The 22,966-nt window shown below is 39.2% G+C and overlaps 2 protein-coding genes across 2 annotated transcripts; both read right to left on the bottom strand.

Moving 5' to 3' along the window:
- Window positions 1–166: 166 nt before the first annotated feature.
- Window positions 167–22,852, bottom strand: glsl (glutaminase like). Its single transcript, XM_049574938.1, has 17 exons — window positions 21,659–22,852; window positions 19,031–19,131; window positions 11,401–11,450; window positions 10,504–10,612; window positions 9,766–9,889; window positions 9,616–9,682; window positions 8,809–8,921; window positions 8,320–8,449; window positions 6,117–6,184; window positions 5,514–5,677; window positions 2,879–2,937; window positions 2,755–2,799; window positions 2,520–2,578; window positions 2,211–2,277; window positions 2,072–2,122; window positions 885–931; window positions 167–245 (listed from the first exon to the last, which is right to left on the bottom strand). The coding sequence occupies exons 1-17, from the start codon at window positions 21,694–21,696 to the stop codon at window positions 167–169; spliced, it is 1,371 nt and encodes a 456-aa protein (XP_049430895.1). The 5' UTR covers window positions 21,697–22,852.
- On the bottom strand, window positions 12,164–15,889 carry LOC125887997 (nuclear factor 7, brain-like). Its single transcript, XM_049575155.1, has one exon. The coding sequence runs from the start codon at window positions 15,610–15,612 to the stop codon at window positions 14,128–14,130; it is 1,485 nt and encodes a 494-aa protein (XP_049431112.1). The 5' UTR covers window positions 15,613–15,889; the 3' UTR covers window positions 12,164–14,127.
- Window positions 22,853–22,966: the final 114 nt, after the last annotated feature.

Genomic DNA, 22,966 nt, shown 5'->3' with positions numbered 1-22,966 from the left:
CTTTTACTTAAGTAGCATTTTAAAGCATCATACTTTCACTGGTCATGGAGTATTTTTACACCGTGGTATTACTACTTTTACTTCAATAAAAAATCAGAGTACTTCTTTTATCGCTGACTGTTTAATGAGCAGGTTTATTGATTTACTTATGAATAAACAGATTGTGTCAGATATGTCCTTGCAGCAGCTGGACTGCAGCGTCCTTGTTGTGCCTCCTGGCCTCCTGCAGAGGAGAGCTCCCCCACCTGGTGGAAAGACAGAACCACATCACACACTGTTTCCTCCACAGGTAAAAGTAACGTAAGGATTATAAACCAATGTATCACCTCCATAAACAAACACTAGATAATGTGAATAACGAGGAGACACCTGAGGCGACTGAGTTCCTCCACCCATCCACTGAATGGAAAACTTAAACAATCTTTTTAAAAAATCAAATTGTTTTTTGTTTGTAATTTGTGTCCCTTTGTATTTTCTTAACATGAGTGCAAAATTGAACCAGTAGAGTCAGAATATCTCAACTTGTTTCATGTATTTTCTAACTTCAAGTTGCATTTTTCTTGTTGCTTGTGCAGCGTCCTGCCTTTTTCTTTATTCTCTCTCCTGATACTGAAACTCAACTCTGGAAAAATGACTGAAACAAGATGATTTTATTGGAAATTGTTGAAATATTCTCACTTTTTAAAGGTCAACTAAAGACAGAAAACTGCTTTCTGATGGAGACTGGACTTGTACTGAGATGATGTGGTGGAGTAAATCCTTCATCTCTGTCGCTAAACCTGGCAATCATGGACAGCATAATTTCCGTGTTGCCACGTGCTGACCAGCACCTGGTCAAATTAGTTTTTCCACCACAACTCAGTGCAGCACATAAAATTTACAACCTTAAAGTCCCTGAGTATCTCGGGGTGGTGATCTCTGTGGAGGCGCACTGTGAGACAGACAGTAGAGACACAGCTGAGTCCAATAGAGTCAGAGTATAATAATTAATACTGTATTCAGTTAAATAAGTATATTTTAAAATATTACACTTCATTTATAGAACAGAACAACTTCTTAAAAGTAAAAACTACATTTTTAAGTCTTGTAGATTTTGTGATATTGGCACAGAAACAGGTCTGTATTTATTTTCTGAATGTATATCATGTAAAAAGTGAATGGGATTGATGAGTGCTCCAGGGTTGACATTTTTCTGTAGGCTGAGGTAGAAGTTAGCATCCCTTGTCAAAAAGGCTATGGGATTTTTTTTCATTAGATTTTGGATTATAACAAAGTTTATGATACTTGCAAGCTTTGTTCAGCAAGATAATCTTCACAAATGAACACCGCTTTTATGATTTTTGAAGCCTAAATGCAATCGCAAGAGATAAAAAGCTAATGTAAGTAACAAACTAACTACACTACAGTCGCATGTCTTATCCATTCCAATCTTCACAGCATGGCTGTAACATGTCATGAATGGAAAATTAAAAACAAAATATCTAATACAGTTTTCTCAGTAAGCAACCTGTTGGCAGTCGCATTTTTTAAAGACTCATGAAAGCTTCAGAATAAACGAGTGGGGTATTTACTTAAGTATTTTATGTCGTAGAACAAAACTTGGAAGTCTCTCAAACTTGTGTTAGCCACAGACCTTATCTCAGGCGTCTAATGAAAAACCCATTCAAAAAACCCACTGACTTGAAGACGAGGGAACCCAGAGTGCAGAAATGTTGACTCATTCCCAAGTTTAAAGACCCATTCCTGGGTAACTCTATTTAAAACACGGGGTAGTGGTGCACTTCAGCCTCTTGTGGCCAAAATGAGTATTGCACCAACAAACACGCTCACTAAAAAATCACTTGCAAAAGATTTTTTTTCCTCCACGTGTTTCACAGATGACTTTATTTTATTTATTTATTTTTTGTTTTAAAGGAATATGGGAAACTCATCCTGCAAAACCTTTTTTCATCTGTTCCTAAGTCATAAACACAGGTGATAAATCATTTTAGAACAGACTTAGAAAACAGATCAACAGAATTTTTTTTCTCACTGTACTGATATGTTGGGATGTAAAGCAACAGTGTTTTACCTGCAGCATTAGATCCAAAGCAGCATTAATGTCCGCCTTCTCTGGAAAACACTAGAAGACAGGAGATTGTTAAGAAAAGAGACATGGGTTGATTCTGTTGAAGAGGAGGTTTTAAATTTCATTTTAAAAGATGTTTTACCTTTTTCTCCTGCAGGTAGAAGGACAGAGCGTGAAGTCTGACACTGGCCTTCCTGCTGCTCTGATAACTAAAGAGAACAAAACTCTCTTTACTACATCCACATAAACAAATGTCCCTCAGTGGGGTGATTAAACAACTTTACACAATATACTGCCAACACAACCCAAATATATAATTTCATGTTGAATTAAAAAAGTCCCAGTAATTTCCTCAAACAGCTGCTTACTGTAGGATCTCTGATGAGTTTTAACAACAATGGAGGAAGAAGATATATCAGTAACACCGTGGTCCTGTTTGCAGTATTAGTACCTGGTGCAGTTTAAGTTGGCGTGCTCCTTGTTGCAGAGCCTTCGGATGACGTTCAGCACCTACAAAAAAACAAACTGTTCTGAGTGAACATTCACAGTTTCTAACACTGGAGGAAGAATTGTTCAGATCTTTTGTAGAAGTAAAGTAGTACCTCAAATGTGTACTTAAATGCACTACTGGAGAAAATGTATTTAGTCATACTCCACCTCTGGTTCCTACAGTCTGTGTCACTTACTGAGTCGTACTTCTCCTCTTCCTCAGCAGACAGCCGCCCCGCCAGCTGCAGACACATAACACACAGCATTAGAGGCAGTGATATTAGTGGTAATGGATTAATGGATGATGGATGAGCGAGGCACCTGAAGTAAAGATGTTGTAACGATGGCACCTGGCTCAGTGAGCGGGCTGTGAGGGATTCCTGCAAACAGATATTTTAATCAAAGTGTTACTGCCCTCTGCTGCACAGGCGGAGACAGGAGGAGGAGACAGGAATAAAAACCCATTTTGTGTCTGTTGTTTTTGAATTTGGTAATTTTGTGTAAGATAAACCTTTACAAATGCAGCAGTCTAACAAACCTCACTGCAGTTGACAAAACAATCACCACAAGATTGGCTTGTAGTATTTTCACAGTGTGGTATTATTTGTACTTTTACTTAACCTGTTCAGAACCCATTTATGTTTTAAACACACACAAATATATACATATATATACATATATATATATTATATATATATATATATATATACAGTACAGGCCAAAAGTTTGGACACACCTTCTCATTCAATGCGTTTTCTTTATTTTCATGACTATTTACATTGTAGATTCTCACTGAAGGCATCAAAACTATGAATGAACACATGTGGAGTTATGTACTTAACAAAAAAAGGTGAAATAACTGAAAACATGTTTTATATTCTAGTTTCTTCAAAATAGCCACCCTTTGCTCTGATTACTGCTTTGCACACTCTTGGCATTCTCTCCATGAGCTTCAAGAGGTAGTCACCTGAAATGGTTTTCCAACAGTCTTGAAGGAGTTCCCAGAGGTGTTTAGCACTTGTTGGCCCCTTTGCCTTCACTCTGTGGTCCAGCTCATAAACCATCTCGATTGGGTTCAGGTCAGACTTAGAAAACAGGTCATCTGCCGCAGCACTCCATCACTCACCTTCTTGGTCAAATAGCCCTTACACAGCCTGGAGGTGTGTTTGGGGTCATTGTCCTGTTGAAAAATAAATGATCGTCCAACTAAACGCAAACCGGATGGGATGGCATGTCGCTGCAGGATGCTGTGGTAGCCATGCTGGTTCAGTGTGCCTTCAATTTTGAATAAATCCCCAACAGTGTCACCAGCAAACACCCCACACCATCACACTCCTCCTCCATGCTTCACAGTGAACCAGGCATGTGGAATCAAAACCGTTCACCTTTTCTGCATCTCACAAAACAAATGTCGGCGTGATTAACCAAAGATCTCAAATTTGGACTCATCAGACCAAAGCACAGATTTCCACTGGTCTAATGTCCATTCCTTGTGTTTCTTGGCCCAAACAAATCTTTTCTGCTTGTTGCCAGAACAGTTGTTCTAGAGATGGGTCTGCTGCTAGAACTCTGTGTGGCATTCATCTGGTCTCTGATCTGAGCTGCTGTTAATTTGCCATTTCTGAGGCTGGTGACTCGGATGAACTTATCCTCAGAAGCAGAGGTGACTCTTGGTCTTCCTTTCCTGTTCTGAGGTCCTCATGTGTGCCAGTTTCTAACGCTTGATGGTTGTTCAGATCTTTTGTAGGGGACACATTTAAAGTTTTTGCAATTTGTCGGACTGACTGACCTTCATTTCTTAAAGTATTTAGTCACTCCACCTTTTTCTTTAGTTAGCTGATTGGTTCTTGCCATAATATGAATTTTAACAGTTGTCCAATAGGGCTGTCGGCTGTGTATTAACCTGACTTCTGCACAACACAACTGATGGTCCCAACCCCATTGATAAAGCAAGAAATTCCACTAATTAACCCTGATAAGGTACACCTGTGAAGTGGAAACCATTTCAGGTGACTACCTCTTGAAGCTCATGGAGAGAATGCCAAGAGTGTGCAAAGCAGTAATCAGAGCAAAGGGTGGCTATTTTGAAGAAACTAGAATATAAAACCCATGTTTTCAGTTATTTCACCTTTTTTTTAAGTACATTTGTGTTCATTCATAGTTTTGATGCCTTCAGTGAGAATCTACAATGTAAATAGTCATGAAAATGAAGAAAACACATTGAATGAGAAGGTGTGTCCAAACTTTTGGCCTGTACTGTATATATACTGAACAGGTTAAGTAAAAGTACAAATAATACCACACTGTGAAAATACTACATATATATATCTATATATATATATCTATCTATCTATCTATATATATATATATATATATATATATATATATATATATATATATATATATATATATATATATATATAGATAGATAGATAGATAGATAGATAGATAGATAGATAGATAGATAGATATAATAGTGGCTTTCTACCCTAGAAAAGATATGGCTGTCAGAAAGGATCGGAATACTGGAGGTGAGGTGAGGTGAGGTGAGGTGAGGTGAGGTGAGGGCTAGTATGACTTATACTTACATTACAGTTTATTCACTTTGCAAGTACACCTTTACACCTGTCTACCATAAATATATATTATTTATTTCATATTTCATCCCTATATTTTAATGTCTGCACTATTTTATGTCGTAGATTTTCATTTTTACTCATGTTTTTTGTTTTTATATTTAATGAGCATTGTTGGCATTCTTTTATATTGCCAGTGACTACTTCCCTGTAATTGCTGTGCAGCTGTTGCAAAGAAGAACTTGAAATAATGTCAACTATTTGTTCTAAAATCTAAAATATCAGACAGAATTTGGGTGGGAGAAATATTAGAAATGTGATTGTGGACTCTGATTGTGGCAGTTTAGGTGAAAGCAGAGAGAAGATGTATGATCCTGGACCTGTTTTGGTGAGTGTGAACGGAGAGTTGTGTCTGGAGAACTCCTCCACGCCAACATATCGATGGACGAGGTCAGAGCCCAGCAGGTCCACCGCCACGCCGTACACCAGCGGCCATGACACCTCACCCAGAACCAGAGGGCCGGCCCAGTCACCCAGGGACAGCCTGACACACAGACAAACCAAACCTGTTCTTTTTTCATTTTTCTCTCACAGCTGCTATTAACAAAAGGCTTTTATTTTGAAGAAACAAGAGGAAGTGATGACCAGGTTTAACTCATTGTTACACAAACATTGGTCTACACTGAGATGCAAGTTACAAAATACAAGTTCCACTAATTTACAGGCAGTGGTGAGAAAGCATTCAGATCCTATACTTTAGTAAGAGTACTAATACCACATACTTTGCTACAAACATGGACTATAAAGATGGATGACAAGACAGCTCCCCATAAGTGAAGCCAGAACTTAACAAAAAGATAAAGTACATGCCAAATATTTTTTTAGAAAAATCTGCATTGCATGTTGAAATAATGAATTATAAACAAAGCTGTTGAACTGTGGGATGAAAAGTTGCTGGAATTTAACAACTGAGTTGGACGTACCTCTGTCCATCCACAGTGCAGATCGAGACACCCCACTTTGTGCTGTCCACGTTGTCCTTCTCTTTGTCCTGATTCCACAAAAACAAAACAAGTAAAAAAGGCAATTTGGAAGCAGGTTTTATTCACCAGCAGCAACACAAATAATCTCCAGCTCTTTAAAATAAAATAATCAAAAATATTTATTCCCACAGAAACTCAAATAACACTGACTAAGAAGGTGAGAGTGTCTTCAGAAAGCAGCAACCTCCGGAGCTGAAAAATGAAACCAATGCACAAGTGCCAAAAACTGCAGTTCCTCTTATGACCACTTGAGGCTGGCTCAAAGAGCGAGTCCATCCTTATAGGTATCCTGGCTAAAATACCCAACTTTACAGCAGAAATAAACATGTTTACAGCCTGATACAAAATATTGTTTTTGGTCTTAAAAGCTAATTTCAACATTCATGACAACTGCACAGGGGTGAATCTTTATATAATTCACCCGTTTACATTTTATTAAGGCTTAAAGTTATGCATAATTAAGGGCGGGCCGCATTGAGTGACTTTGAGTGTCTGTCTGCCGATAGTGGCCTCAGCTTCCTTAGTCAGATTCACCCTCTCGTCCAAATCTGGTCACTTCTGGCTCCAAAAAACCAAGATGGCGACAGTTGAAATGCTGAACTCGAGGCCTCAAAACAGAAGTCCAAAAACCAATGGGTGATGTCACAGTGGCTACGTCCATTATTCTCAAAGTCTATGGTCTTTACTGATATTTTCTTTTTTAGGTTTCCACCAAAAACCTGTGGTGAAGAAGACTCCGATGCCATACTTCAATAGAAGTTGCAATACCACAGTGTAGAAATACGCTGTCTCGTCCCTCAGCCTCTGAAGCTTTCTCATTAAAAGAAACTGAGCCGACAGTTACTGTGAAGTGTGTCGTGTCAGTGTAAGCGTGCGTGTTTCTTAGACCCATATGTGATGCAGCTGGTTGACAGGATGTGGCTGTCACTTCCACCTCCTACTAAACATCCTGCAGGAGACGAGCAGGAAACAGGCAGGAGAGTTTCAATGGGAATAATTTCCACACACCGAGACACTTATACACTGAGACATGAGGGTCGAGTACTGGGGCCTTTAAGTGGTTTCATGTCACAACACAAGTCCCTCTCATGTGACCTCAGGGTGCAATTCAAACAAACTGTTCATCATTTATCAGACTGTAAAATTAACTTATTTGTCCACTGGCCAGATGGCTTGTTACCAGCCAGGCATGTGGATGATGCTAATTTTGTACCTTGCTATTTATTATATATGAACTCCAGCTGCAGCCTAAAACAATATTGGGCTAACAAACAGCAGCAGCAGAAGAAGAACTACTCAGATCTTTTCCTTCAATAAAAGTAGCAATACCACAGTATGATACTTTATTACGAGTAAAATCCTGAATTAAAAATAATTCTTAAATAAAAGCACTCAAGTATTAAAATCAAAACATATTTAAAGTACCAAAAGTAAAAGTACACATGATGCAAAATAATATTTATCATATCATAATTATTGATGCTTTAATGTGTGACTTTCCACCATTGTTGAAAACCTGCAGGTAAAAAGTCAACCTGTCTGAGTTTTGGGCTGTTTGCCGTCAGCTTTAAGTTCGTAAACTGATCTCAGAATCTAACAGGATGTTGGGGCAAGGGGATTAAAAAGAGCAGACATGGCGTCATATCAATGGGATACAACACATGTGCAGTGACACCTGGTCTGCAGTTGCCAAAAGAATCAATAGCTGGTGCACTAGAACACGGGATGATTGATTTGTTTGACTGACACATCCACAGTTGGCCTAGAGTCTGAATGTATTTCCTACAAAAAATAAAGATATGGGTGAGAATTACAGTTATGCAGTTATTGAAAAGGTCCTTTATAAATGACCATAAATAAATGATCTCTTAAAACGCTCTATTGTATATCAGCTGCCGTCCGTTTGAGTGTACCCAGGAAGTTCTGTCAGGCCAAGTGCACCCAAAGAGCACCTGAGTGGACACTGTTCTTTCTTTTCAAGCGCCACCTGTTGTAACCTTCTAACATCTCAGCTCCAGTTAAATTGCGCATGCTTTATATTCCATAGCTCCCATGGGTCAAAGAGTCTGGAGCCTTGGTTGGAAGCTGGATGGGAGAACATCACTGCTGACCTCTGTTCTCCAGGTGTCAGAGCAGAACTCACCTGGACAGATGAGAGCTGACGACACCTCGAAAACAACTTCTGAGTTTCTTCAGTGAAGGTGGAGAAATCTGGGATGACAAATCGTCCCTGCAGAGCTTTCAGGATCAGAGAGACGAATCCTGTGACGCACCTGCAGCAAAAAAAAACACAACACAGAATCAAAGTCAAAATCAGACCACGACCCACAACAGCATCCTGAAGAATCCTGTGATCCTCAACGAGCTGAAAAACAATAAAATCAGATCCAGAAACATAAACAGGACTGGTCTAACTGTCAGACTTTAGCTGTAGATACAGCAGCGTGTCGTCTGCAAAACATCAGAGGCAGATATACCATTTCTGAATGGTTTGGCTCAAATGTTGAATATGGGATTGGACACAAACAGAGTCCCTGGTTGACACTGAAGGAAGTTACTGCAGGGAGGGAAATGAGGGTCTTGGGAAAGTTTTTCTGAAGGCATAAGTCTAGTTCTCGAGGAAAGGACAGACCTGTGGAAGGAGTTTCTGTCCACTGATCCTTCGGCGTCCTGCAGTTTCCTCAGGTGGAAGAAACACTCTCTGAGTCGAGGGTCAGACCTGTGCAGCCCGGAGCTCCAGATGGCCTGACATTGAGGCAGAGAGACGAAAGTTCTGAACATGGGCAGAAATCTTACTAAAACACAGATGAGTTGAGTCCAGGTTTTATAAATGAATTAAAATGAATTGAAGTATCATTGCTGTAAAAGGTGCAACATTCACATTTAATGAGGTTACTTCCCCAAACAAGTCACAAACTGCTGCATAAAACTTCACCAGAATGCAGAAAATGAAGTGTTGATGCTCCCTGTAAAATATTCCCAGCAAGCAATAGTCATGATTTAAACGTATTGGCTATATTTAGCTCCGATTTAGTCTAGCTACATGTAACCCAAATCTAGACGATTTAATTTTGAAATTGATTAAATGTAATTATCGCCATTGCAGATGGCGTGCAACATGATATTCAATCACATATCGAGAGTCAACAGTAATTAAAATGTTTATCTCCATTTTTTGGACATGGTCTCTACATAGCCGTATAATTGATGACGTCTACACTTTGGCTATGGTTAGACGTCTACCAAATTTTCACTGACAGCCCAAATTCAGCCGTGATTTAGCCTAGACATCAGGTCTTCATGTAGACGGCTATTAGATGTTTTTTAAACCAAAAAATGCTTGCAGGGTTATTTACTTCATATCATAAAGACTGAGAGTGATGTGTGACGTGGGGTTTTTCCTCCACTGCATCTAATATCAGTAAATGAGTAAAAATACCTCAAAGAACTGGTTGATGTTTATTCTTCCATCTGAGGCGAAGCTGTCGAACAGCACATCAGCAGCCCTGAAACCACAGAGGAGCTACATCAGGAGGGACGATGGGTGTAGCTGACAGCTGACAGTGGTGGGAGTGACCTGAAGACTTACGCTCTGCGTTTGGACGGACTCTGCTGGGGAGGGAACCAGGGCTGAGAGGGGGGGAAGCCTCTGTCCTCCGGCTGGACCACTGCCTGGGGAAGAGGAGGCTTCAGGCAGCCGTTACTGGCTGACACTGGGAGCGGTGTACATAAAATTATACAAAATGTCTCTTTATTATTATGATGTAAAATATATATTTATTTTTATATTGTGGTCACATGTCAGTTGAAATTGATTTTTTTTTTGTAGTTGTTTTTTGTGGATTCATGAAGAACATTGATTGCTGAAGCAGTAGAAAGTTTCAAAACACAAAAAAAGAGACGAGAGATCATCATGACAGCATAATGAGCTTCGCTGAAATGTTAAATTAACTCGTTTTTTGAAGAGAAATTTGCTGAACATTTTTTTGTGTCAAACTGTGATCCATTTAAAGGAGAAGTGCAACTATTTTCCTTTGGTCCAAAGAAAAAAAAAATCTAGACTAATCTTTTAAAAATAGTTACTTAAGTCCTCCAGATTAGGTTTTTAAGTTCTGTAATGTTATATTAATATATATATATATATATATATATATATATATATATATATATATATATTTGATGGTGTTTATAAGAAGCTCTGAATGTTATTCTGCTACTAATAGCATAATATTTTACTTTGAAACAGAGTGGACGCCATACAGCAAAATAAAAATAAACAAAATCGCAAAACAGCCAAAAAACGTTTGGTCTGAGGCTCCAGTTGTACCTGCAGATCCAGGACTGACAAGGTTGACGGGCTTCTGGACTGGACTCTGGACTGAAGTCTGGACCTGGTTCTGGATCAGGCTTCTGGGAGCTGGACGGGGTGCTGTATCCTTCAAAACAACATAAAATCAACACAGACAGATGAACAAATTAGAGGAATTCAATTAATAAAATTAAATTTCTATTACCCCAAAATGAAATACACACCTGCAGTATACAGGTGTTACAGTGGTGGAGGAAGTATTAAGATCCTTTACTGCAGTAAAATTACTAATGCCACACTGTAAGAACACTCTGTTACAGTGAAAGTCCTGCATTAAAAAGTTCCTTCAGTAAAAGTATGTACGTATAATCAGTAAAATGTCATAAAATTATCAAACTGTCCCCTGTGATTGTTATGGGCCTACTATTATATCTGATCACATTAGATGACAAAAAATTTTCATGGTACGATTCCCGTCTCAGAAGATATTGCAGTTTCACGGTTTTACAGAATTCATATTGTTATCAGTCAAAATGACCCTTAAAGGAATAAAACAGAAGGCTTATTGTTGGCTGGACAAATGTTTTACTGTAATTAAAACTTGAAACCATTTTGGAAGTTTGTGTTAAAAGTCTTCCCTTTGAAAATAACTAAAATAAAGGTGGATTCAATGTTCAGCTGCATTTTTTTTTCAGTATTATAGATAAGAAAATATACAGGTATGACAAGCATTCATACATTCAATTGTATTTTGTAGTAGTAGTAGTAGTACTACTGGTTACGTTCCACCACTGTGGTGTTGGGAAAGTGTTTCATTTAGAAGAAAACCAAAGGTTTCTGTTCAGACAAAAGGAAAGCAGCTCTTTGATCTTTACAGCATGATAATGTGTGTGTGACATGTTGAGGCAGGTCTACCTGGTGCTCAGCGCTCCTCTGCTGGCTCTCATCTGTCATCCCTCCATCCTCTGCAAGGGGAGAAAAAAGGAGAGGAGAGGAGAGCAGCTCCTTCAGTCTGCTGTTACTTTAATAAACTCTGGATGTTTGTGAGCTGATGACAGATCAGCAGGTGTGGTTTCTCTCATGTTAAAACGAAAGCCAGAGGATAATGTTACTGTGAATAATGCTGTGATAACAAGGGTGGAGGCTATGAGGGGGGACACACATGAAACGGGAGATTTGGCAGTCCCCGCCAGAAAGCATCAAACAGGGGGCATCGGTGGCTTAGTGGTAGAGCAGGCGCCCCATGTACAAGGCTGTTGCGGCAGTGACCTGGGTTCAAATCCAGCCTGTGGCCCTTTGCTGCATGTCCCCCCGCCCCTTCACACTTCACTATCCTGTCAAAATAAAGGCAAAAATGCCCTAAAAATATCTTTTAAAAAAAAAAGCATCAAACAGTTCATTGTCTGCATTCTGGTGATTTTTTTATGCACCAATTCGAGCCTTCTCCGCATCAATTTATGATGTAAATGTCTTTCATTTTGCTACTTTCATGTTTTTATGGAGGGGACAAATGTTCTAAATATCAAGGGGGACAAGCCTCCGTGCTGATATCTACACTTATTTGTGTTGTTGTAGAGGTGGAGTCTCCATACAGTCTGTTAACACGACATTAACAAACAAAACCAGCCAAAAACAGAAACAAGAGGCCACAAACTGTAAAGGTTACTGATTTATTTTGGTGAAGAACATGTTAAGACATGAATTCTGGCATCTGTTAAAATTATAGATAAGTGGTGCTGTAGCAAATCAAACTGGTATATTCCATTATATTCAACACTACTTCCACAGCAAGAGAAAAAACTCTGTTAACTGATAAAGACCGTGAGATGCAGCTGAAAGCTCAGGAAAAAAAACAACTGTTGTTTAGGGAGGTACAAGTACACTAATGTACCAATCAAGCTTTGGTGACAGGAAAGTGCCTCACAGCAGGTTTCCATGACTGTGTGACTGAGGCATGATGTACAAAGCAACACATACTTTAACTCCAACAGTTAGTTTTACGACTATAACTGCAACTCTTCAGCCCTTATATTTTAAAGTTACAACATCAAAACAAATCAAAAACAAAAGTGCCCTCAGGTTCAGCTTCATGACACAGTTTCCAGTTGAAGCTGAAATCTCATTTTCTAGCTGCTGAGTGCAGCTGCACAGAAACACATAATGAATTACAATGGAAAGATAATTTAAAAAAATAATAAATAAAAAATCCCTCTGACACTGTAAATATCAATGAACAACTCAGTTCAGTTTTATTCTGTAACTTTACACATATAATGTTTTTATGTTTTTTTTTCCGTTTTCTTTATTGCCAAAGGATGAACATATTAAAGTAACCTAAAAATGGAGATCTTCCCCAACTTTGTCGATTGCCTGTAACAGCCTGTGAACTGACTTCTACATAAAAGGACTCAGGACGAATTTTGTGAAAAAATCCAAAGCCGTGCTTTGCCTCTGCAGCTCCACTACAGTGCTAACAGTGTGCAACGCTGGCTAACATTAGCTAGGAAATAAGTCCGCTAACGCCAACAAACAACTGGCACTCACCACAACACAAAGCACATGCTGTGTTTCCGTTAGCCTACAAACATTTTGTGAACAGATTTTAATGTAACTTAAAACCTGAGACTTTCCTGTGGCCTGTTGCCTGTGGACTGATCTCTAAGTAAAGGACTTGGAATGAAACTTCAGGGAAAATTCAAAGGATGTGAAGTTCATGTGCAATCCCGAGTGGCTCTCTTTAGCTCCCCTATAGTGATAACAGTGTGCAACACTAGCTAACATTATCTTAGATATCAGTGGCCCCATGTGCTAAAAAAAAACCCTGACTTGTTAAATATACTGTGACATTGTCGTTTTAGCTAGCTAATGTTAGCTAAGGTTGGCTTGCTTGCTAATGCTGACAAGTTGCTAGCTAGGTTTCTTTGCAAAATACTGTCTTTGGGCGAATAAAAGTTAATTAATTCAGACTCCAGGGCTGATTTAACAGGTATATTATACTTTACGTAGCAACCAATGCCAGATCAACACAGCATAGTTAAAATACATCTAGCTGGCTAACCTTAACCTTACTGTTTAACATTATTGCTAACAAAATCTCAGTGCATGCCTATGATAGTCAGCTTGGTTGCCAAATAACAAATAAGCATGGTTGATGCAACCGACTATAGCTAATCTTAACCTAAGCTGAAGTTAAAGAGCTAGCTGTAACAGCTACACCGCGTGGATCTGCTGTTGGTTGCTTCGTAACTTTAGCCAATTGAGTAATTTGCAAATGGCAAATTAGTTACCATCTAATCATGAAGCAAATGGTCCAGATTTGTAAATGTAAGTGTAATTTATTTTCTAGCATTCTATCAACCTGATGCAAGTCAACCATGTTCAGTCGCTGTTTCTGGCCTATATTAAAATAAACATACTGATCAGACCATTCAGAAAAATAAATTGACATGAACGAAAATAATCTTAAAACGCATGAAAAGTTATTGATTTTTTGTTAGTTAATACTATTTGCCTGTTGTTTTAAAGTCTTTGACTCTAAATCCAACATCTTTACACGTTTCTTATTTGTTGTTGTACTGTAGATGTCATCCTCATCACCATGACAACCAACAATATCACCAGAACAACACAGTCACACACTGATTAATAGTCATCATAATTATCATCATCACTACCATCACCATGATGATGATGACGACGACGACAATCATCATCATCATCATCATCATCATCATCATCATCTTTTTCTGTTGTTATGGTCACAGAGACCTTCATTGGTAAAACCCTCATCGGGAGAATCACAGTTTTTATAAATGGAAACAGCCTCTCATTGAAAGTGTGTGTGAAGGTGTGTATGTGTGTGTTAGTATCAGGATCAAAGAACGACAGTTCTCCTCTGTCCCAGTCCAGATTCACTCTGATTCTCTGGAACCGCTGCCACGTTACAAGAACAGTTTCTGGATCTGGTGGGGAGAACACTCTGTATTTCTCTCCACAGAACCGTATTGTCCATAATCCAGACTGTATGGGTTCCTTCCTCTGGACGGACTCTGCTAACACACCCAGTGTCCAGCCTTTACTGTATCCAACGTCGACATCCCAGCTGTGAGTCCCTGAGTCAAAGCCCTCAGAGCCCAGGACTGACCAGTATTTTATTCTCTCTGGATTATCGGGAAGCTGCTGTTTCTGTCCTGGTGTCACACTGGTCAGATCTTCAGATAGCGCTAGATATGGATCAGCAGTGTTTGGGTCCAGAATCACAGGAGTGTAGGAGACCACGTTCCTCATCTTGTTCCAGATGTTGAAGGTCAGGTTGCCCAGGTGTTTGGCCTCGTCTATCAGAGCTCCTGAGGGCAGCTGTGGATCATCCAGCAGGGGGCGCTGCTGGACTCTGTCCACTGCAGCCTTGTAGTTGAGCAGGAATGAGACGTCTTCAGCTCTCAGCTCGTCCTCTGTGGCTCTGACTGTGTCTGAAAGAGCTGCTATCTCTCTGCTCAGAGCCTCCATCTTCTCCTTCATCATCTGACTCTTCTGCTCCTCTTCCTCCCTCAGTGCAGCCATCCTGGCCTCCTCTTCCTCTTCTAGAAACTGGTGAAGCTCCTTAAACTGCTCCTTAATCTGCCTCTCTGTGCGTCGGGCCTGGACCTGAATGTGTTCTGCTGTTTGATCACATTCCTCCTTAACATGTTCAGAAAACTTTAATTTCTCCTTTAAAGACTCCAGAGTTTCCTGAAGTTCCTCCTTGTGTTGTCGTGCAGCTTCATTGATGGGTTTGAATCTGTGGTTGGTGTGTTTGTCTGAATCTCTGCAGACGACACACACCGGCTGCTGATGGTCCAGACAGAAGAGTTTGAGTTTCTCAGAGTGCAGACTGCAGAGAGCCCCTGAGGCTCTCTGATCTCTCTCCTGTAACAAACTCTCACACAGGTTCCTTAACACCAGGTTTAAAGGTGGATCTGGCTTTGAAGATCTTCTGTTACAGAGTGGACACTCGCGTGTTCGTTTCTCTCTCCACCAGCTCTGCAGACAGTCTCTACAGAAGCTGTGGCTACATGACAGGACAACAGGATTATTAAACACTTCCTGACAGACAGAACAGCAGAAATCTTTTTCCAGTCTTGAAGCCATTTCGTCTCTGAGTGAGGCTGAAATCACAGCAGGCAGACAGCTCAGCCACTCCCTGTTTCCTGAAATTTAGTTTCACTTTGAGTCTTCGCTCTTGTAAAACTTCTGTTCAGCGTGTGAAGTCAGCAGCTGGTGGAAGTGGCAGTATTCCAGTATCCTCCGTATTCCCTCATGTAGATGTCCTCTCTCTGGGGAAATAGTGGTTTGGGGATGTAGGTGAATCTTATCGTCCGTGTCTCAGAACGTGTATTGTCCCAGTGACCTTATTTTCTCCCAGAGTATTCCCCCAGTTCAGCCCTACTGTGCTGTGATTGGTCATTTTCCTTCTTTTTTTTCTTTCAATTTTCGCTAAGTCCGTCTGCCAACACTTGCTTCTATGGAAGACCATTTGAGCCAATGCGATGAAAATAAAAGATCCTTATAATGAGAAACTATCTCAAAATAATAAACTTTTACAAAATATTGACTTCATATCTCAAAATAATGAAGATCATACTCATTACTATTACTAGTACTACTATACTCTACTCCAGTGGTTCCCAACTGGTGGGTCGCAGTCCAAAAGTAGGTCACGGGTCCATTCTGAATGGACTGCAAGTGACTCGTGGATGTATCAGCATGTGCAATAAACACACTGTATTTTCAGTACAGTGAATTTCCAGCACAGAGCTTTTATTTTGAAGTGTCGTTTCCTGCTGTAGAGTGAGTGAATAATGGACAGCTAGGCTACTTTACAGAAACAGCAAACTAGCTTGACAACATGGCCAAATGCAAGTATGATGTGGAATACATGAAACCCTGTGGACCTTGAACTAATGACAAAGGAGAAATCTGGCCCCCGTGAGTGGAACAGTTGGGAACCACTGCTCGACTCCGTCTCTTACTAGTGGTGCATTGTACTGTTTAGTTGCCTTGCTCTATCTATTTAAACAGAGATAAACAATTTAATTCAGACATTTGAAATAGCTAAGGCCCCAAAAGATGAAGAATGACATTATTCAACCTTCCATTCAGTCAATATCCCCACAGTGTTACATGAAAGAGAAAATACTATTGGAGCTTGAATTCTGTTCTCTAGTCCAGAAAAGTGATGATTAAATGGTGCAACTGTGCAATATTTCGTGTGTCCATTTTTCCAAAGGTCTCCATTTAAAAAAAAAAAAATTCCGAGTTGAACTACAAGTTGTAAAGTAGTTGCCTATAAAAAAGCTTTTCTTTAATGTGGCAAAGATATTTTACAGCACCAACATTACCAACTTGCTCATTTGTTCTGTTTGGGTGGGTGAGAATGTGAATGATCAACATTGTGGTTCAATAATTTGAGGAAAATGGACAAGCAGCTAAACTCATGTGAAGCAAGATAACTAGATAATGTTAGTGGACTACTTGAAGTTTATTTATCTCCAGCATCATCTGATAAATGGCTCCAGTGTGGTCATGCAATGTTAAACAGTGGACATTCACTATGCCAGCAAGTCAGCGTCACTTTCACCCCTATCTACCTTATTTCTAAGGGTACTAATGTAGAAATTATTATGGATGCAACTTCCAGTGAGATAGCAGAAGACATTGTAAGCTAGTCAGCCACATAGACTATCTATGGTTACTGCCAGTTGCTTATCTTGGTGGCTAGCTCCCAACGGCGACTCTTTTGGACGGCAGTTCACCTTAAATTTAGTAAATGCTGCTTCTTTTTTTTTTTTGGTAACACTTTCTATGAGGACCACATCTATACTGCGTCATGAGGGCATCCATCGTGAATTATACTACATTCATAAACACAAATAATGATGTGCTATATCAACAGTCATAAAACATCATAGATGTGACTTTTAATGAATTATAAGTGTCAAGTGTTTTATGGATGCTCTTGAGTAGTTATAAAGAAGAGGTTGACTGATGGGGCCTATAATGCATCATGACTACATGCTCACCTAAACACACCTCAACAATCAACTGCATTAAGGACTCATAGTATGCTGTATAGCCCATGCAGTATCATATGCTATCATTGTATGTTTTGATGTGTCTATAATAACGCATGCTTCATCACAATGTTTAATTGTTGGTGCTACGTAAAGTGTGATGGATTTTCATGTATCTGTGCTGCTTCATAAGTGATAAATATAAATATCTACCATTCACTAGAATACTTTGAAAATACTTTGAAAAGACTAAAGTCTGACACCCTGTCACAACTTAAGACAATGAGTCATGAGTCAGAGACTTTTTAGTTATTTATTAGCTTCAAAAAGGAAAATAAAAGGCGGACAGAAATTGGTGCAGCCCACGAAAGCTTCAGTGAGTATACTATATGGTATAGTTAGCTAGCCAGCTAACTACTGTCCTCATTTATAACAGAGTTACTTGTAAACTAACGTTGATACCCCCTGACGTTACAGGACGGCTTTTTCAGTCTGTGTTTGACACTGGAAGTCACTGACCAAGCACCTATATACGACGACTTCAGAGTGAGACCAGGTTGACTAAGTCTTGTTATAATCTCATTACTTACAAGGTGATCCATGTCTTCATGTATAACGAATAAGGTAAATGAATAAAGTGGATTATTGCTACATGTAGCTTCATATTTATTCACTACAACATCGCGTAGTAGGAGGATGGGGGGTGGTTCTAAGAGATGCTCTAAATATAGAATTCTATCATCTTTCCTAAGTCGATGGTCATGTGTGTTTTTTGTGGGTTGGACTCAGTGAACCTAAAATCAGCTGTGATATCTTGGGGTTATGACACTTTAGTAAATCCCAGATTTAGATACTGTAAATACTAAACTCAGAAAGAGTAGCATAGATTCTGTACCACAGGGGGAAGGTTACACACAGAAATGCTGTCCTCAATGGATACTGTGTACTACCTCTGTCTTTGTCTTGATTATGTGGTGCATTCACACGAGAGGTTTTCAAAAAAACATGATATCAGAATATTTTAGTATGCAAAATAAAATACACTGGGTACAAAAGGGATGATGATACATCAAAATATCAAATCTTCTATTTCTGTTCAACTGTTGCTCAGATCTTTGTCTCTTTTAATTGTCAGTCTGGTTAACCGCACAGAGAAGTCCTCTCACACATCTCACTGGACCCAATCAAGCTCTGCGGCAGCAGATTACATAGCTGTGTGTTTTATAGTAGATATATAGAAATAGAAATAGTTGAAATAGCTGAGAAACAGTGCAGAACAGCAGTTGGCTTCAGTTAGTGTATGGATCACATTCTGGGAAAACAAAGGTAGAAAAATAGATTGAGAGGTGGAGTCATGGACTGTCGCTGCAGCCAGTCAGCCGCTCTGTGGTGATGACCAGGCAGCAGCTTCATTTAGATACCAGCAGACTCCACAGACCACTAATCACAGGGTGTTGCGCTCACACACACACACACACACACACACACACACAAACCTTTCATGTCCGGGTCTTTATTGGGCTCCAGCAGTTTGTTGCCATCCAGACCGCCATAACGTTTCCTCCATTTACGTCTGAGAGAAGGAGTTCTCTGGAAACTGCAAACAGAACAAGTGAAAAATAAAAAAATCTGCAAACATAATAATACTAATATGAGAGTGACCAAACTGCTCAATACATTGGATAATTAGCAGTAAGCGTCATACACCAAAGTACTGGACACATTAAAATGTTTACCTGATGATAGTGCAAGATTAAAAGTCAGAGGATATGACAGTAATATATATAATAATAACAATCAAAAATATTACCACTCCTGCTGCTACCACTTAGAACAGAAATTTAAGCTACCCCAAATTAAAGGCCTTCTACTCTTACTACTTCTTACTCCACTACTACAGCCAGTAGGCTACTGCGACTTAAGCTTTGACTAATAGGCTACTTCTGTTTTTCGTATGTTTATTTAGGAACAACTTTCAGGCAGCTAATGTTTATTTGCATCATGAATTAACCAGCAGATGTATTTATTAATTAAAGGGTTTGTGTACTTTCTGAAAGTCCTTGTTATTAATGACACTGAACTGCAGTGAGCATCCTGTTGCTTGCACTTCGGAGTCATGAGCAAGCACCTGGGCCACTTCTGAATTCTGAAGATTTTATGAGTCTTAAAAAATAAAGTTGCTAACAAGCAGCTAAGTGAGACTACAGAGAGTCAACACACTGAACACAGCTTTAAAGCCTCGTTATGGTGGCAACGGTAAGTCATGTGACCGTGGTGTAGTTTGTTTATAGCCTGACGTTAGCTTTTTACTTCTGGCAATTGCATTGACGCTTCAAAAATCATAAAAGTGGTGCTCATTTGTGAAGATTATCTTGCTGAACAAGTATCATAAACTTTGTCTGTCACAGCACTTATTTTCTGCAATAATCCAAAATCCAGTGGTAAAATCCCCTTGGCTTTTTGATGCAACCTGGGCTCACTCCAAAGTCGTTGAAATCTGGTGCTTGGGCAGTGACGTCCGGCGTCAGACACTGACGAAATAAGCTGCCCTTTAACATCGGAATGAAACGCATCCAGTCGCTGTTATAGTTTAATGGCGCTTGGCAGCATCACGGGGAAATGCAGCGGGACAAGAACAAATGTAAAGGCAGCGAAAGTCCAACTTCAGCAGGTGGGAGTGGTAGTGGATGGTTCCAACAATTACTGACTTTCACCAGGGAGAACATTGTTCACATTCCGTGAGATTCTAAACCTAAACCTAACAACATGTGTGAGTTTTTGGAGAGAAAAAAACTCAATTCATGCTGTTGTACTGACGTAGTGCTTTTATTTTGAAAGAGACTGTATGGAAATGGTAAATTTCCTGTGAAAAGGGAAGTGTATTTTGAAAGACAACAATGCATGTAACAGGCAGAACTTGACACGGCATCCCAGAGCGTCAACAACCAACACACCCAGGGTACCTTACATATCGTATCTGGACGTGGAAAGTCCATGAGCAAATGTCGATATGTGACAAAGTTGGATTGAGAATGTGTTGTTTGATGGGCGAACCAGGGTGATGCTAAAGTCCACATCAGCCTACAGAAAAAACGTCATCCCTGCAGCATCAGTCCAGAGGCTTTTTAAGTTATGTTACAGTCTGCTCACCCATTGGCGATAAAAAGCATTTAATACATGCACAAAGTGACATACAGAACCTTTAATGTATTAATGAGTTGGTCTATTAATAGCTGGAAAATACAGAAAAAGATCTATCACTTATACCGGGGGAAGAATTACTCAGATAATTCAGTTAAGTAAATGTAGTGACACAGTGTAGAAATATTTTATTGCAAATAAAAGTCCTGCATTCAAACTATAATAAGGTTAAAGTACAAATGTGTGAGCACTGAGTACCAAAAATAAAAGTGGTTATTATGCAGAATGGCCTATTTCAGAATAATATTATATTCGTATTGATGCATTAATCTGTTCATCACTTCAGTTTTGCAGCTGGTAAAGGTGGAGCTCATTAGCCTAACTTATATAATGCTGGGTAGTTTAATCTATCATAATACATCAGAATTTATTAGTTCATTATTTTTGCATTAATTGTCTAAATCTGTTAAGTAACTAATGGCAGATAAATGTAGTGCAGTAAAAAGTACATTTAGCTCTGAGACATAGTGTAGTATAATTATAAAGTAGCAGAAAATGGAAATACTTTTAACTTAATAGCAGAAGTTCAACAGGGCTGCAGATGTTTAAGACCAACGTCTCCTCTCTGCTTGTGAGCTCAGTTGCTGCATGCACTGACTGAGACCGCTGACCTCTGTCCCTGCAGCCACCTACAACAACCAGTAAGCTGAACTGGGACCAGCACATTTCAGCCCAGATGAGGAGGTTTAACCAGCAGGTCTGTGCTCTGTAACACAGCTGCTGTCCTCTCTATTCATGTCGTTTCTGCCACGTCTCAGCCTGTCCCTCACCAACACAGCAGGAATGTAAACCTGGACTGTTTCCAGCTTTATGGCAGCTTCACTACATGGAAAAAGTCTGAACATTGTGCAGGAGCAGACTCCAGAGCAGATGGAGTAAAACTACAAACACTGAAAAACACCAAGTCACTAAATCTGTCTCACCACAGGTAAGAGCCGTCCTCTGCCTCCTGGTTCTCCATTGAAGCCTTCAGGTGTGTTCCTCCAGTTCGTCTCTGTTTTCATGTAAGACGAGGGAAGCAGCAGGCTCCCTCAGTGAGTGTGTCTGCAGGCTATAAACTTTTTTTAATGAATGGGATGGTTTGGAGAGGAGGGGAAACCAGTCAGCGCCTGCAGACACTCCCAGTTGCCACACACACTTAAACAACAGCTAAAAAACATAAAAAGGAAGACAGAGTCAGATTAAAACAAAAACATGTGCAACCACAACAAAAACTATAAAACATGCAGAACAACCCAAACACAAAGAAGATGTTTCAGATTTGATGAATTCACTGACATGAAATAACAAAGAATAGACAAAATAAGGCTTCCAATGACACCAGAATGAGAGACTTATAAATGATTTATAAGAACATAAACTTGGCATGAGAATTAAAGGGTCACTTCTCCCAAATTATAAGAAAAACACATTTTCTCACTTACCTCTGCTTGTTCAGTTCAAGTTATTTAAAGTCATCTGCACAACAATTAAAGAGAAGGACTGAGTGGCAGTAAAAATCATCTCATAAGATCTCAGGCTCCTTCCAACATTGCTCCATAAATATGGATAAAAAACATGTGACAACTAAAAACTGAGAATCTAAAAAACAACGTTGTGCAGAGATGGAAGAGATGAAATATAACATACACAAAACATAAAACAAAATAATGTTATTTGTTGTAGACATGTGTACCAAAAAGAGAGGCTTATTAATGATTCATAATGATATAAATGTGGCATGTTTTGAGGTACGTCATAAAACTGAAAATTAAAGGGGCACTTATGCCAAATTATATATATAAAACAACAACACATTCTTACTTACCTCTGATGCCTTGTAGTCATGCTGATATTTTTTGAGATATGAGCATCTGTCTTTTAGATTTCTGCCATGCTGATATTTTTTGAGATGTGAATGAAATTTGATTAAGTGCCCTCACAGCTTTAAAAGACTGTATTTAAATTATTAAACAGCAACAACAGCAAGGATTCAAGAAATTTCTCTGCCTTTAGAGAAGACACATAAGATAAGATAAGATAAAATAAGATAGGTTTCAGTTCTGCATAATTAATAAAATATTAACTGAGCTATTTGTGCCTAATATCACTCTTATTATTATGTAAAAGTATGACAAAAACTCATAAGCCTTTACTTATATTATGTGAGGCATTAGATGTAGTTAAATATTTTCAGTGAATGTTTTAAGTCTTTATTTTACTTTGCTGAAGTCGATGACATGACTGTCGAT

The sequence above is a fragment of the Epinephelus fuscoguttatus genome, linkage group LG4, assembly GCF_011397635.1.
Source record: "Epinephelus fuscoguttatus linkage group LG4, E.fuscoguttatus.final_Chr_v1".
Classification (NCBI taxonomy): domain Eukaryota; kingdom Metazoa; phylum Chordata; class Actinopteri; order Perciformes; family Serranidae; genus Epinephelus; species Epinephelus fuscoguttatus.
The sequence above is the reverse complement of the archived record's forward strand: the minus strand, read 5'-3'. Positions and strand labels throughout refer to the sequence as shown.